The sequence below is a fragment of the Apteryx rowi genome, unplaced genomic scaffold (assembly GCF_003343035.1).
Source record: "Apteryx rowi isolate R43461 unplaced genomic scaffold, aptRow1 scaffold_555, whole genome shotgun sequence".
In the NCBI taxonomy this organism is placed as follows: Eukaryota; Metazoa; Chordata; class Aves; order Apterygiformes; family Apterygidae; genus Apteryx; species Apteryx rowi.
This window is the reverse complement of record NW_020450822.1, coordinates 339,609-353,256: the sequence shown is the minus strand read 5'-3', so window position 1 is coordinate 353,256 and position 13,648 is coordinate 339,609. Positions and strand designations below refer to the sequence as shown.

Sequence of the window (13,648 nt, the reverse complement as noted above, 5' to 3'; positions counted from 1 at the left end):
AGATGGGAGTTCTCTGATGAACTTGCCTAATTGCTTTTTGAATGCATAAGCTTTTGGACTACACATACTTTATGGCAAAGAATTCACAAATTATGTTAACTATCTTCTTTGTTCATTTAAACCTGCTGCTACCTTCTAATTTCATTTGGCGCTTCCTCATTTTCGTATTAGAAGAAGCAGGAAACAATCATTCTCTGTTCACTTTTTCCATTATACTGTTGATTTTAAAGATGTCATGTCTGTGTCAGTTCTCTCTTTCTCAGAGTATACTACCCTAGTCTAATTAGTCTTTCCATATCTGGAAGTCAATCTACCTGTAGCCATCCTTGTTACCCTTTCGTATGTCTTCACTGGTTTCAAGATAGCCTTTTGGGATGCAGGAACTGAACTATACACAATATTTAAGATACAGGCATCACACGGATTTACATGTGACAGAAGGCTATTTTCTGATAGCCCTGTAATATTACTCTAATACTTCCTAGGTTTATATTTGCTTTCTGACTGCTACTGAGCACTGAACTGAAGTTTTTTCCAGAAAAATCTATTGTAATACCAAGACTGGAGCCCATCATAGAATTTAGGTTCAGATTCCTTTTCTCCATACATAATATTTTACATTTATCTACATCCAATTTCATCTGCTATTTTATCAACCATTCACTTCCATGAAGTCATGCAATTCTTTTTAGTCAATTGTCTTCTTTACTACATAGCATAAGTAGAACATGCATGAACATGAACAACATTCATTGCTTTGGTATCCACTACCTTTTCCACATGATTTTATGACTATGTTGAAGAACCTGGTTCAAATCTTGGGCTCTCACTGACATTCTCTTTTAACTGTTTTTTTACATCTCACTTGTTAACAAGTTATTCATCCATCTGAGGAGCTTCCCTGTTACCCCCAGTGAGTTTAGTCTGTCTGGGGACCTTTTGTAAGGAACATTGTCAAATGCCTTTTAGAAATGAATATTAAAAATTGTTTTCAGCCTTTGCCTACATGCTCAATAACTCCTAAGAACTCTACACATTTGCAGACAGACTACCCTTACAAAAGCCATGCTGACTTCTGCTCATTACATTATCCTCACCCATCTGTCCCCTAATCCCAGTCTTTATCACAGTTCCTGACGACTTGTGCTGTATATGTCAGGTTCAGGGACTGGAATTTTCCGAAGCCATTTAAAAATTAGCACTGCTTTTGTTGCCTTCCATTCCTTTGATATGGAAGCAGTCTGAAGTAAGAAACTGCATGCTAAAATTGGCAGTTCAGCTGTCTTATTCTTAGCATCCCTTCATGCTCCCAAGGCCCCACTCAGCCAAAACAACTTTTGTTAGTTTCTTCTATAACTTCTGTTAACACTTGCACTTGACTTTGCAGGCCACACAGGATTTTACAGACCTCTATCGTATTCCCCATTGGTTGTTCTTCTCGCAGGCTGAAGGATCCCAGTCTCCTCAGTTGTTGTTATTCTAAAGCCATGGTTTTGTTCATCCTTCTCAGCCTTCTCTGAACCCTTTCTATATCTGATGACAGGTCAAAGCTTTATAAGGAGGAAAGTGGGGTGAGAAACTGCACAGAACAGTCCCAACACCATCCACTGCTCCCAGAAGTCACGCAAGGAGTTACTGGACCCTGTCCAGGGATCCTCTGCCTACAGACATTAGGGACCAGAACAGTCTCCACAGTCACTGGTCAGCCTCCAATACTGAGTTTCCTTCTGCTGGGCCCAAAAAGAACCAGCTTGGCCAGAGTCAGGAGAAGGCTGACAAGGGATCCCTCGATTACACAGGGTTTCTCATTAAGAGCACAGCAAGAACCTCAGCAGAAGGTGCTAGAGGGACAGAGGGTTGGAATTCCAAGATCTTTAAGTTGCAAAGGATCCCTGGAGATCACCCAGTCTATCTCCTACTCAAAGCAGGGCTGACCTTGAAGTCAGATCCAATTTCAAAGTCAGATCAGCTTGCTCAATGTTACATTCTGAGTATCTCCAGGGATGGAGATCCCACTACCTTTCTGGGCCCTCTTCCACTGTTCAACCATCCTCATGGTGATTTTTTCCCCCTGAATATCTAATCATAATTTCCTTTGTTGCAGCTTGCACCTGTTGCATCTTGCCCTTTCACTGTGCACCTCTGAGTATAGTATAGCTCAATCTTCTCCACAGGTAGCTGAAGGCAAAAATAGGATCACCTCTGATCCTTCTCTTCTTAAGGCCAGAGAAACCCAATTCTCTCAGCTTCTCCACTTACGCCATGTGCTCTAGCCGCTGGCCATCTTGGTGACCTTCCACCGGGATCACTCCAGTTTATCAGTCTTTCTTGTACTGGACACAGCACTCCAGATGTGATCTAACAAGTGCCTTACAGAGGGCACTAATTACTTCCTTTCTACTGCTGGCTACGTTCCTCCTAATATAGCCCAATATGCTGTTGGCTTTTTTTGTGACAAGGACACACTACTGTCTCATGGTCACCACCAGAACCTACAGGTCCTTTTCTGCACAGCTCCTCCCTAGCCAGTTGGTCCTCAGCCTGTCCTGTTGCACAGGTTTATTCCATCCCAGGCACAGGGCTTTGCACTTGCCTTTGATGAACTTTATGAGGTTCCCTTCAGCTTGTCAAGGCCTCTCTGAGTATCAGCACTACCCTTCAGCATATCAGCTGCTTCCCACAAATTGGTATCGTTTGCAGACTCACTGAGAGTGTGCTCTGTCCCATCGCCCAGGTCTTTTATGAAGACATTGAACACCCTTGACCCCAGTATTGTTCTCTGAGGGACACCACTAGTAGCTAGCCATCAAAAGGACTTTGTGTTGCTGATCACAACCCTCTGAGACCCAGCAGTCCTGCTAATTTTCCACCAATCTTGTGGTCCACTTATTCAAACCATCTCTCTCCAGTCTGGCTACAAAGACATTATGGGAGACTGTATAAAGTCAAGCTAAATCACATCCACTGCTTTCTCCACATCCATAGAACCAGTCATCTCCTCACAGAAGGCAATCATGTTGGTCAGGCATGATTTGCCCCTGATAACTTCATGCTGACTCTTTTCAGTCATCTTCTTATCTTTCATATGCCTGGACATGTTTTCCAAAGTATTTATTCCATTATGTGCATAATTGTGCAATTAATATAAATGTAGGCAAAGCATCCCTCTTCAGCAAAAATACAAAGTCCACCACAATTATGCCTGTATCCACCACTCCATTAAGAATTTTATAGTTTGCATCCCCAGAAAACCATGGAATTAACGGCAGACAGCAGCTGACCTGCCAGATCTTCTTGGTAGTAACAGGCCTGGCTATTTGGTACCTGGACAGGACACAAAAGCAAGGAAAGTGAGTATGAAGCATGTGCATACACAGAAAACATCACTGTTTCTTTCAGAAACTTTGTGAGTGACTGTTGATGTGGTTTGCAGGTAGATGAGGAGACTTCAGGGAAAGCTGAGCTCAGCGGTTGGGGGAAGAGAAGGAAACGTGTTATGTGAGCAAGTAACATCTTCTCATGAGACTCCCTTGCTACAGAAAGATACTCCAATTTCTCTCTACTGCTTGAGAATAATACAGGATGTCTGGCAACCATGCACCATGTGAAAAAAACGAGGTGCACTCCTTCCTGCCAAGGGCCATATAGGCTCCATTCCTTCTATAGTGCCCTATGGAAGGGATGATGAGATCTAGGTTTAGTCATACCTTTCTCCTGTACCACAACAAATCCACTCCTTATTGCCAGCAGACAGGGACAGTACATGCTGTATTCCCCCAACCATTCCCCCAACTGCTCTGGTAACAAAGTTATTCCCATAATGGACTCCAGAGAGAAAGCAACAACAGCAGTATCTCTTCCTGACTGCCTCCACCTTCACAGTCAGACCTTCACCCCACCCTAGGTTTTCTCAGTGGGACAGCAGCAAGTTTGATGGTAACCTTCTCCAGTGTTTCAGGGAAACTTCTGAGCAGACAGTCTTAGCTTGCAATTTGTGTTTGCTGTTTGTTCTAAGACAAAAGCTCAGTCTTCACCCCTGACAAAGGAAGAGGACCAGACTGCAGGACTGAGGCCACAGGGTCAAATGGATGGTAAAAAGGAAGCAGAAAAGGGCAAAAGGGGAGGGGAAAGACAAGACGTCTCCCTCTGAGGCTGCCTTTCTTCCTTGATCCAAGCAGTTGTTTTCTCCTTGAAGCACACTGAAGAGTTGCTGTCCTTAGCAGCAGTCCACCTGCTCAGCTGGCTGCCATTGGGTTTTCTTAGGCTGTATCACAGATGTGGACAGCTAGGCAGGGCACATCACTCTTCTTCATACTCTTCAGATGATAGACCCCTTCTTCCTGGGCTCCTCCCTCCACCCAGGCCCGGCCAAAGCAGGGCAGAGCCTTCCCAGGAAAAGCTCAAAGATGTCATGGTTTCTTCTCAGGGAGAGAAGGCAGCCCTAGCTCCATGCTAAGAGAGAAAGTGGTGGGAATTACAGTGTTGGAGAGGCCATAAGAGAAAGACAGAGTAGCTATATGAAGGACCACAGTCATCTAAGCATAGGGTCTGGAGTTGAACAAAACAATGCTCAGAGATGGTAGGGGAAAAAGCAGCAGTGTGGTTACTAAATCAAGACAAAGGGAGATGAGCATGATGGCTAACAAGGAAAAAAAAAATCACACATGGGCAAAGGTGTGGGGAGAATTGTAAAACTAGGGGAGAGAGAGGAGAGAATTCACACAAAGACAGAATAAGCCATAGTGCTGGGGCTGGGATACAGGGAGGAATACAGCTATTAGTGGCAGTAGAGTCTTCTGTTTTTTTTTTTTTAACAGCAATATGGGACAGGGAAGGATAGAAAAAAGGCAAGGGGTCACTGAGGTAAAGTGTCTGCATTGCCCTCCACCCCTAAAAGTTTTTTCCCATGCCAGTGACAAAACAAGCCTGAAGACAGCAGATGCACTTGCTTTTTCCTTCATGCAACAGATGAGCTGTGTTGCAGGGTAGTGGTGAGGTCTGTAGTTGTATCTCAGCCCTTTGCCCTTCCCATCCTTCACACTGACATATCTGCTTAGATGGTAATGGTGGATGAAATGAGACAATCCCAGATGCTGGTGGTGGCAAAGCTGGAGATAAAGATGGCAAGCTTCAGAGCATGGATCACTAGGAAAAAGGTGGACAGGCAGCAGTGGCCAATCCCCAACTGTCTGTCCCCATTTACAAGGGAACAAGAAGCAGGGACTGACTCATTATAGCTCTTACATTCATGTTTGGCTCCTCTACAAACCCCAAAGCACCCTGCAAAGCCAGAGGACAAATATCTGGAGAGGGTAGAGAAAAAAAATACATCAGACTTCAGACAGTGAAGGAGGACAAAGCAGTCAGGATGATCTGTTATCAGAAGCTCACATGCAGCATTTATGCATCACTGCCCCCTTCAGAATGATGGGGGTAGAAGAAGGAATTTACCAAAACCTCATGCTACTGCAAAAGAAGGAAAAGCTTTATTTTGTACATAGGGATGTGAGCCAGCAAAAATGCACTGCTACTGGATAAAAGAAACAGTGTTAGAAAGCCTTAGGAATGGAACAGAACATCATAATTGCAGTATGCCACGCCAGGGGCAGTGTGCATCTTAAACACGCAATACTGACATTTCCCCACCTCAAAAAGATATCTTAGAACTTGAAAAGGTTCAGAGGAGGACTCAAATCAAAGGTCTGAAAAGGCTTCATTCTGGGCAAAAAGCAATTAAGTAGTTTATGATCCTTCAGCCTGGGCAAAACATAACCAAGGAGCAATATCATGGAAGTCTGTAAGATTCTGCATGGCTGGGAAGGGGAAGAGGGTAGGGATCCAGCATTCACTGTTACAGTCAAGACAAGACCTAAGGGGCATTAAATGAAGCTGGCAGGTGGCAAGTTCAGAACAAACAGAAGAAAGTGATTCTTCACACAGCAAGCACTTAAGCTGTGGAGCCTCTTGTCACAGAACATGGTGGATGAACATGAGGAGACTGGACAAGAGGAGACTGGACAAGGTTGTAGAAGACAAAATCATTGATGGCTATGAATTACAGAGACATTTTTGGTTTAGGAGATCCTTGAACTACAACAATCCTTCAGAGTGTTCTGGGGAAACTTCATCAGATGTTCACTCTCTTATATTCTTCCCCAGGCAGCATTGCTGGAGACATGCTACTAGGCCAGACAAACCTTTGCTCTACCCCAGTGCAGCAGTCCTTTCATAATAATTTCTTTCAAACAAAGAGGAGAACTTGGAGGCTGACCAGAGCTGAGTAGCTTCATGAAACACTAAGCCTGCCCAGCTACATGGCAGCATTCAGAGTCATAATCCTAGCTTTGTGATTAGCATACATCTTAAATTGAAATATATTAAAGACCTAAGAAGGGAACCAATAAACTAACCTAAAATTATGTTTATGTACATTTTATTCTGTTGCCTTATTTCTAATCTTGTCATTCCAATTTTGTAACAAATGATGACTTTATATCTGGGCAGAGAGATTTCTCCAGTTTCCTTAATTTTCTCAAGGATCTGGTGCTGGTGGCAAATTTAGATGCCATATGATACACTTTTTAATCTCTTTCATGGTAATAAATCCAAGTAAATCTATATACAGGACATCCCTGGGGCTGAGATGTGCTTTGAGAATTTGCTGGCTGGAATATGCCTCCAGTCAAGCTAGAAGAGTCACTGTTGAGAGTCGAGCTGCAGGTGTCAGACTTTTGTGGGGAGCCCCCTTTCGGATGCTTCCTCCCAGAGCTGCACCTGTAAGGAACTGGTGGCAAAGAACCAATTCACAGCTTCAGACAAACTCTCAACTGTCAAAGAGCTATTCATGATTTGTTACGGCACAAAATTTGTCTGGAAACATCTCCTTCCACGTCCATCTCAAAGGCTTTTCAGTATAGTTAGGTCACAATTATTTAACACTGGAAGAGAATCATAGGAGGATATACGTTCAGAGGGACCTTTGGAGATCTCCAATCCAACTTTCTGCTCAAAGCAGGGTTAATTTCAGATCAGATTGCTCAGGACCTTGTCCAGGTGAGTTTTGGAAATTTCCAAGGATGGAATCAGAATCACAGAATGGCTGAGGTTAGAAGGGACTTCTGGAGATTATCTAGTCCAACACCTCTGCTCAAGCAGAATCACCTAGTGCAGGTTGCCCAGGACTGTGTCCAGATGGCTTTTGAAATCTCCAAGGATGGAGACTCCACAACCTCTTTGGGCAACCTGTTCCAGTGCTCCGTCACCCTCACAGTAAAAAAACCTTTTCCTTAGATTCAGTCACAACTTTCTGTGTTTCAGTTTGTGCCCATGGCCTCTTGTCCTGTCACTGGGCACCACTGAGAAGAGTCTGCCTCTATCTTCTTTACAATCCCCCATAAGATATTTACGCACATTGATAAGACACCCTCCCCTGACCCAGTCTTCTCTTCTCTAGGCTAAACAGTCCCAGCTCTCTCAGCCTTTCCTCATAAGAGAGATGCTCTAGTCCCTTAATGGTCCTTCGCTGACTCACTCCAGTAGCTCCATAACTCCCTTGTACTGTGGAGCCCAGATATGGACACAGTACTGCTGGTGTGGCCTCACCAGTGCTGAGTAGAGGGGAAGGACCACTTCCCTCGACCTGCTGGCAATGCTCTTCCCAAGGCAGCTCAGGATACCATTGGTGTTCTCTGCCAAAAGAGCACATTGCTGGCTTGTGTCCAGCTTGCTGTCAACCAGAATCCCCAGGCCCTTTTCTGCAAAGCTGCTTTCCAGCTGGTTGGCCCTCAGCATGTACTTGTGCATAGGGTTACTCCCTCTAGGTGCAGAACTTAGCACTCGCCTTTGTAGAACTTCATGAGACTCCTCCTCTGCCCATTCCTCCAGTCTGAATGGCAGCACAAGCACCTGGTGTATCAGACACTCTTCCCAGTTTTGATCATCAGCAAACTTGCTGAGGATACACTCTGCCCCATCACCCAGGTCATTAATGAAGATGTTAAACAGTATTGGACCCAGTATTGACCCCTGGGGTACATCGCTTATTACTGGCCTCCAACTAGACCACTGATCACAACCCTCTGAGATCAGCTGTTCAGCTAGTTTGCAATACACCTCACTGTCTGCTCATCTGGCCCGTACTTCTCCAGCTTGTCTATGAGGATGTTACGGGAGACAGAGTCAAAAAAGCCTTACTGAAGTCAAAGTAGACACTGCTCTCCCCTCATCTACCAAGCCAGTCATCTCATTGTAGACAGCTATCAGGTTGGTTAAGCCTGATTTCCCCTTTGTGAATCCATGCTGACTACTCCCACTCAACTTCTTGTCCTTCATGTACCTGGAAATTTTTTCCAAGATTCATTGCTCCATCATGTTTGCAGTGATCAAGGTGAGGCTGGAGATCTCACAGCTTCCCTAGGCACCTGTTCCTTACTTAACAAACCCTCATTCAGTTTTTTTCCCCCCCTACATCTAGTCACAATTTCCCTTGTTGCACTTGTGCTCACTGCCTTTTTCTGCACAACTCTGAGAAGTGTCTGGCTCTATTCTCCCCACAACCTCCCTTGATGCAGTGGAAGACAGCAATTAGATCCCCTTTTTGCCTTCTCTAGGCTAAACAAACCCAGATCCTGCAGCCTCTCCTCAGTCATTTCCTCCAGCCCTCCATCTTAGTGGCACATGGTATAATACATGCTACTATCTGGAAAGCATTTGGCTAATTTTTATTCATTTATTTAAGAGATAAGTTGCTGCATAGCAACCATAAAAGTGGCTAGTACACAAAAGTGCTGCTGGAAAGCTTTGGCTAGGTTTGTTGGAACACCCTCCTACCATCCTCCCACTCATTTAATGCATTATCAACAGGATCGGGCACTCAAATAAGACTGCACAGATGTTGTTTTCATCTCTTTGGCTTTAATGTACAGTGAAAACCACTGTGATTAAAAAAAAAAAAAAAGGGACACAGAATCAAGTTACTACAGTTAAATTGTGTTAGTTGAGCTACTGTAACTGATCATATATATGTTGATAGTTATTAGCAAATGGGAGAGGATAAAAAATATGTTAAGGTGAATATTAATAAAAGAGATAATATAGCTAAGGCCCACATTAGTCTGCAAGAAACCAAAAGTGCTAGTGTGCAGTGTTGAGCTGTTGGCACAGGCTCTTTGCAGACTTTGACAAGCTGTGTTAAAACTCTGTCACATTTGGTGTAACTCACAACCTTGTTTTTTAATGAAAGCTAAAAAGTATTCTGGTTGTTGGGAAGAGTTTTCTAGTTTGGAGCACAGGATTAATTTGGGTGGAGTCAGGGAGAGGAAGAAGAAACACTGAGATGCTGAAGTACTGTTGAACTGTACAGTCCAACCTTTTTCTCCTGCTTCCTCAGCATGCACGGAAAAAAATCAGAAAATCAAAATGCCAGTCCAGAGTGCCATGCATCACCTTGGTAACAAAGAAAAGTTCCTACCTGATAGTCTGGCTTGGTGAAGTAGTCTAGGCTTGCAATATGATCCAGAAAAAGGTGGAACTCTGAAGGCATATGTTTTAGCAGCATCCGGTGTTCATACTTCTCTTTTATCATGCCAACTTGCTCCTGGAAAACAGAATACCCTCAGAGTCAAGAATCTTTTATCACTTCTTATTCATACTTCCTCAGTCTTATCATTCCTTATCATTCAGCTGCCATCCAGCCTTATCATTCCTGGAGCACAGCCTCTCCTCAGATCCAGCATTGGGGTTACACTTTCTCCTGTTTTGGTGTTCCTAGCAAATTGAGGTTGATTACTGCAGGGGAACCCTGAGTCAGAAATTCACTTCAGAAGCTGTCCCTTTAGCAGAGCCTTCTGCATATCTGCCCTGTTGGCTTCCAGGGACTGTTGTTCTGTAGCACAAGGCTCTTTCAAGATAACATTAACTTCCCAGTTGCAATTTCTGTTTGGTTTGTTTGGTATGGGGTGGGGGAGTTCTATCTTCTCTCCTTTTTAAAGACTGCTTCTTTGTGAAATGACAGCTCAGATCTAGACTTTCCACTTTTGTTGTTTGCTTTGTAAGAATAAAGTCGAAGTCACTTGATGTGCATAAGAAAATACCTAGCTATTCCAAATAAGGAAAGCTCCACAATGTGCATCAGAGCACATAAAAGCAGGTTAGTATCTTGCAGCAAGTCCTGATAAAAATCAGGCTTTGGCTTTACTTCAGGAAAAAGCTGCAATGAGCTGCAGAAAGTGGAGTAATAAGAGCCATAATAATAATATAGCACCCTACCTTAAGCAGAGACACTAGGTTTCCTACCTTATCTTTGATCTTTCGCCATGGAAGCTGACCAACTGCAAATTCCACCAACATGTAAAAGAGGGACCACAGATCATCGTGTCTACCCATCTCCTGGAGAAAAGAGAGACAAAGACTGAGCAGCAAAGTTCCACACTGCTCAATGGACCAGATGTGCTCTTCAGATGAGCTCCCTTGTTTTAAAAAGCAGGAAGAGAAGTCACACATCCCATCATATCATTACAGAACCCAGATTAAAGACCAAAGATGTAAAATTAAGCATCTATTAAATTAGGCGATATCATACATTCACCTGAATAATTTCATTTGTTTTCCTTATTGCAAATATACTAGGAAAGAGTTTTTAATCTATGCAATGAAACACAACTTTTCCATAGGACTCTTCCTTATTCAGTGTCCAAGAGCTGAATATTTATTAATGGGATGTGGAACAACATGGATTAAAAGAACAAAACAGGACAAAACATCCCCCCCAAAACCAAAAAAAAGGCCCCAAACCCCCAAAACATACAAAACCCCCTATGTGTAGAGAGTCTTTTAGTTACTATTATTTTTTAAGCTAAATATCATTCAAACTCTTTTCTCAAGACAGCATTACTTCACACGTGCTTTTGTAAAACACTCATCATCAAGTACCACAACAGTTTACAGATCTATAACATCTCCACATACCATTCCTCTCCTGCTCTAACAAATGGGAAAGTGGAACCAGGAGATTAAGGCTAAAATTGTCAAAGCATGTGAAGTAATTTTTGGTGCTCAAACTGCAATGTCTAGAATCTGATTTCTCAGAGTAGTATGGATTATACAGCACTTTTTATGTCTCAGGATACCTTCAGCTGATGTCAGCTGCAACTGGCACTCTTCAGCTCTTCCAAAAAAATCACACCTGTGATTTCCTCAAATAGTGTCCCCCAGAAATGGAAAGAATCCATGACAGCATTCGACTGCCCTCCCCATTTCACCCTTTGCACCTTCTGCAATAAATGAGGAGTTACAGACAATAACTTTTTCCCCTACAAAATTTTGAATCTTCCTCATATGTCACAGGTCATACTACAGACTCATCTTAAATGAAGCCAAATTCAGACAAATTTGCAAAGGGACAGCAGAAAGCATACTCCTAACACCAATTCGAGGCTTCTTACCAAACTTCATACCTCTGTTCCTAACAAGAAGGTAGAACGGATTTTCAAAAGTAATGTATTTTGGTTTTGCTAGTCTTGTTCTCAGAAACAACTGAATTGGTTTTGCTAAAACTTTCCTGAAAAGTTAAATCCCTTGCAGGTTCCTCCCATGAAAAATATCAGTTTAAATTGTTCAAATCCAGGAAAGTTACAGGTAGCTAGAAAGAGGCTCTTAAAATATGAAACACTTGGCACCACTAGTTATAGCAGTGCTTTGTAAGCAGCGAGAGGATTCTCTGGACAATCGTTGTAACAAAGGAATCAGAAGCACCATGTTCCTGAGGAACCCAGTCTAAACTATTTGGAAAAACTTTCTTTTTTATTTTTTAAATCCCAAACTTCTGCTTTACACCTCTGCTCCTAAGAACAGCTTTCTGGGGAGAAATACCCTTGTTTTGTTAACCCCTTATAACCCAGAAATACTCACTCGGTTTTTGTGTGCATTCACAGAAGCGTAGCGGACTGTTCCCCGAAAACCAGCAACATTGCGAGGCTGAAGGAAGATAACAGATAATCTCAGAGACAGAGCAGGATACTACAAAATCTCATGTGCAGATAACCCTGAGGACTTCTTGTCTATATCTGTGTTATCTCATACATATCCAAGGGATACAAAGCTCTTCTTGATACCTTTACCTGTTCTAGAAGTCATGTAACAAATTTCATTTACTAATCCTGCATTTCCTTAAAAGGTCATTTTACATAACAGGCAAGATGATTACAGTTAGACTAGTAATAATTTAGGCACAGAGATGAGAACATTTTCCAGGAACACTCTTTCCTTTTTAAATTTCAGGTCAAGGAGAAAGTTAACAAAGAAGCATTGGTACAAAACTGAGTTCATGAATAACATGAACTAAGCAAAGCCTGGGGACAGCCTGCTCAGGACAAGAATGGGGATTCCCTACTCTCACACAGGGCAGATGAACACATGCATTTGCTGACACTGCTTGTGAACATCCTCTGTAAGATTTAAACAAATTAGCAACTTCTGACTTTTTGTGTCCTTACTTTTTCCAGATTCTTCCTAGTATATCCTATCTATTATCCTAGACCATATTTCTTTAGACTCTCTTCTGATTCCCTTGATATTTGTGACTTTAGGAAGCGAAGGCTTGATACAGCTGCCTTGGGAAGAAGGCAGTCCTCTGACTGTCCCTCAACAGCTGGAGACTTCTTCTACTGTAGAGGTTGAGCAATGCTTCCAACTCTGCTGCCTCCACAAGGGCATCAGACCATATAAGTTCACTTACTGAAGATGTCATTTTTCTGAGCAAGGATTTAAATAATGAAATCCAGCCAATCCTTTCAGCTTAGCTAAAAGGGCCAGAGTTAATAGAAGTGCTTTCAAAATTCATGTGGCAAAACTAGGGTCAGGCCCAGGCATCTTCCATCATAAGACTAAGTTTGAGCAGAACTAAACATATTGATTATTAAGATCCTACACTTACAGAATTTAAGTGCATTAATAATAACTCTGTTTAAGTGACTTGTCCCACTTAGGTCACTTGATTCATTTTTATTCTTTCAGCTGTGCCTGTGCTTTCAGAGCTAAGCCTAAAACTCTGTAGCTTCATTCTAAGGCATTCTTCTGTCAATTCAAATACATACAAATCAGTTGCTTCCTTTTGGGTGCAGAGAAGTTGCTGTGAGTTTCAAAACACTCAAAGCATAAAGCTCTGAATGCTTTATAAACAAGTTCATCAACACTTTGCCACTAACACACAACCTAAATGACGTATAATGCAGCTCTTCAATTATAGTGACTCCGAGCAAAAAAGCCACAAGTCTGTGTTATAACTCCATTATGTTACTCAAATTATCCCCAGAGAGAACCCATATGCATATCCCAAGCACTTAATGCAGCATTTAATCTTGCAGTCCACCAGCTTGAGCTATGAGCTACTCATTCAGCAGCACGTAATAGCCAAGATATTTTCATGATCATGTATGTTTCTTCCCAGAGCATGCATTGAGGACTCCCACTGGCAAATGACTGCAAAATATTCTTCAGCATTCCACCAGAGGATGAGAGTTTCTGAAAAGCAGAAATGCCTAGCCATGGGAAGGTATCTGTTGGAATCAATCATCAGTGAAGACTTCCTCTACCTTTCCAAAGGCAAGAGAACAATCCTCTTTTCCATTGCAAGTGGAAGCTAGCATGTTTG

General features: G+C 42.6%; 1 protein-coding gene across 12 annotated transcripts in view; it reads right to left on the bottom strand.

Annotated features, from left to right (window-relative positions):
* The window catches only part of TTBK1 (tau tubulin kinase 1), a 125,869-nt gene that overhangs the window by 46,725 nt on the left and 65,496 nt on the right, over positions 1-13,648 (bottom strand). For 11 of the 12 annotated variants that reach the window (XM_026081587.1, XM_026081585.1, XM_026081588.1 and 8 more), the window contains 3 exons: positions 11,908-11,973; positions 10,294-10,386; positions 9,470-9,595 (listed from right to left, as the gene is read on the bottom strand). In XM_026081587.1, the coding sequence (XP_025937372.1) occupies positions 9,470-9,595; positions 10,294-10,386; positions 11,908-11,973 (285 nt within the window). Of the gene's footprint in view, positions 1-9,469; positions 9,596-10,293; positions 10,387-11,907; positions 11,974-13,091; positions 13,110-13,648 lie in introns of those variants that run through there. The other variant, XM_026081595.1, reaches the window with a different exon arrangement.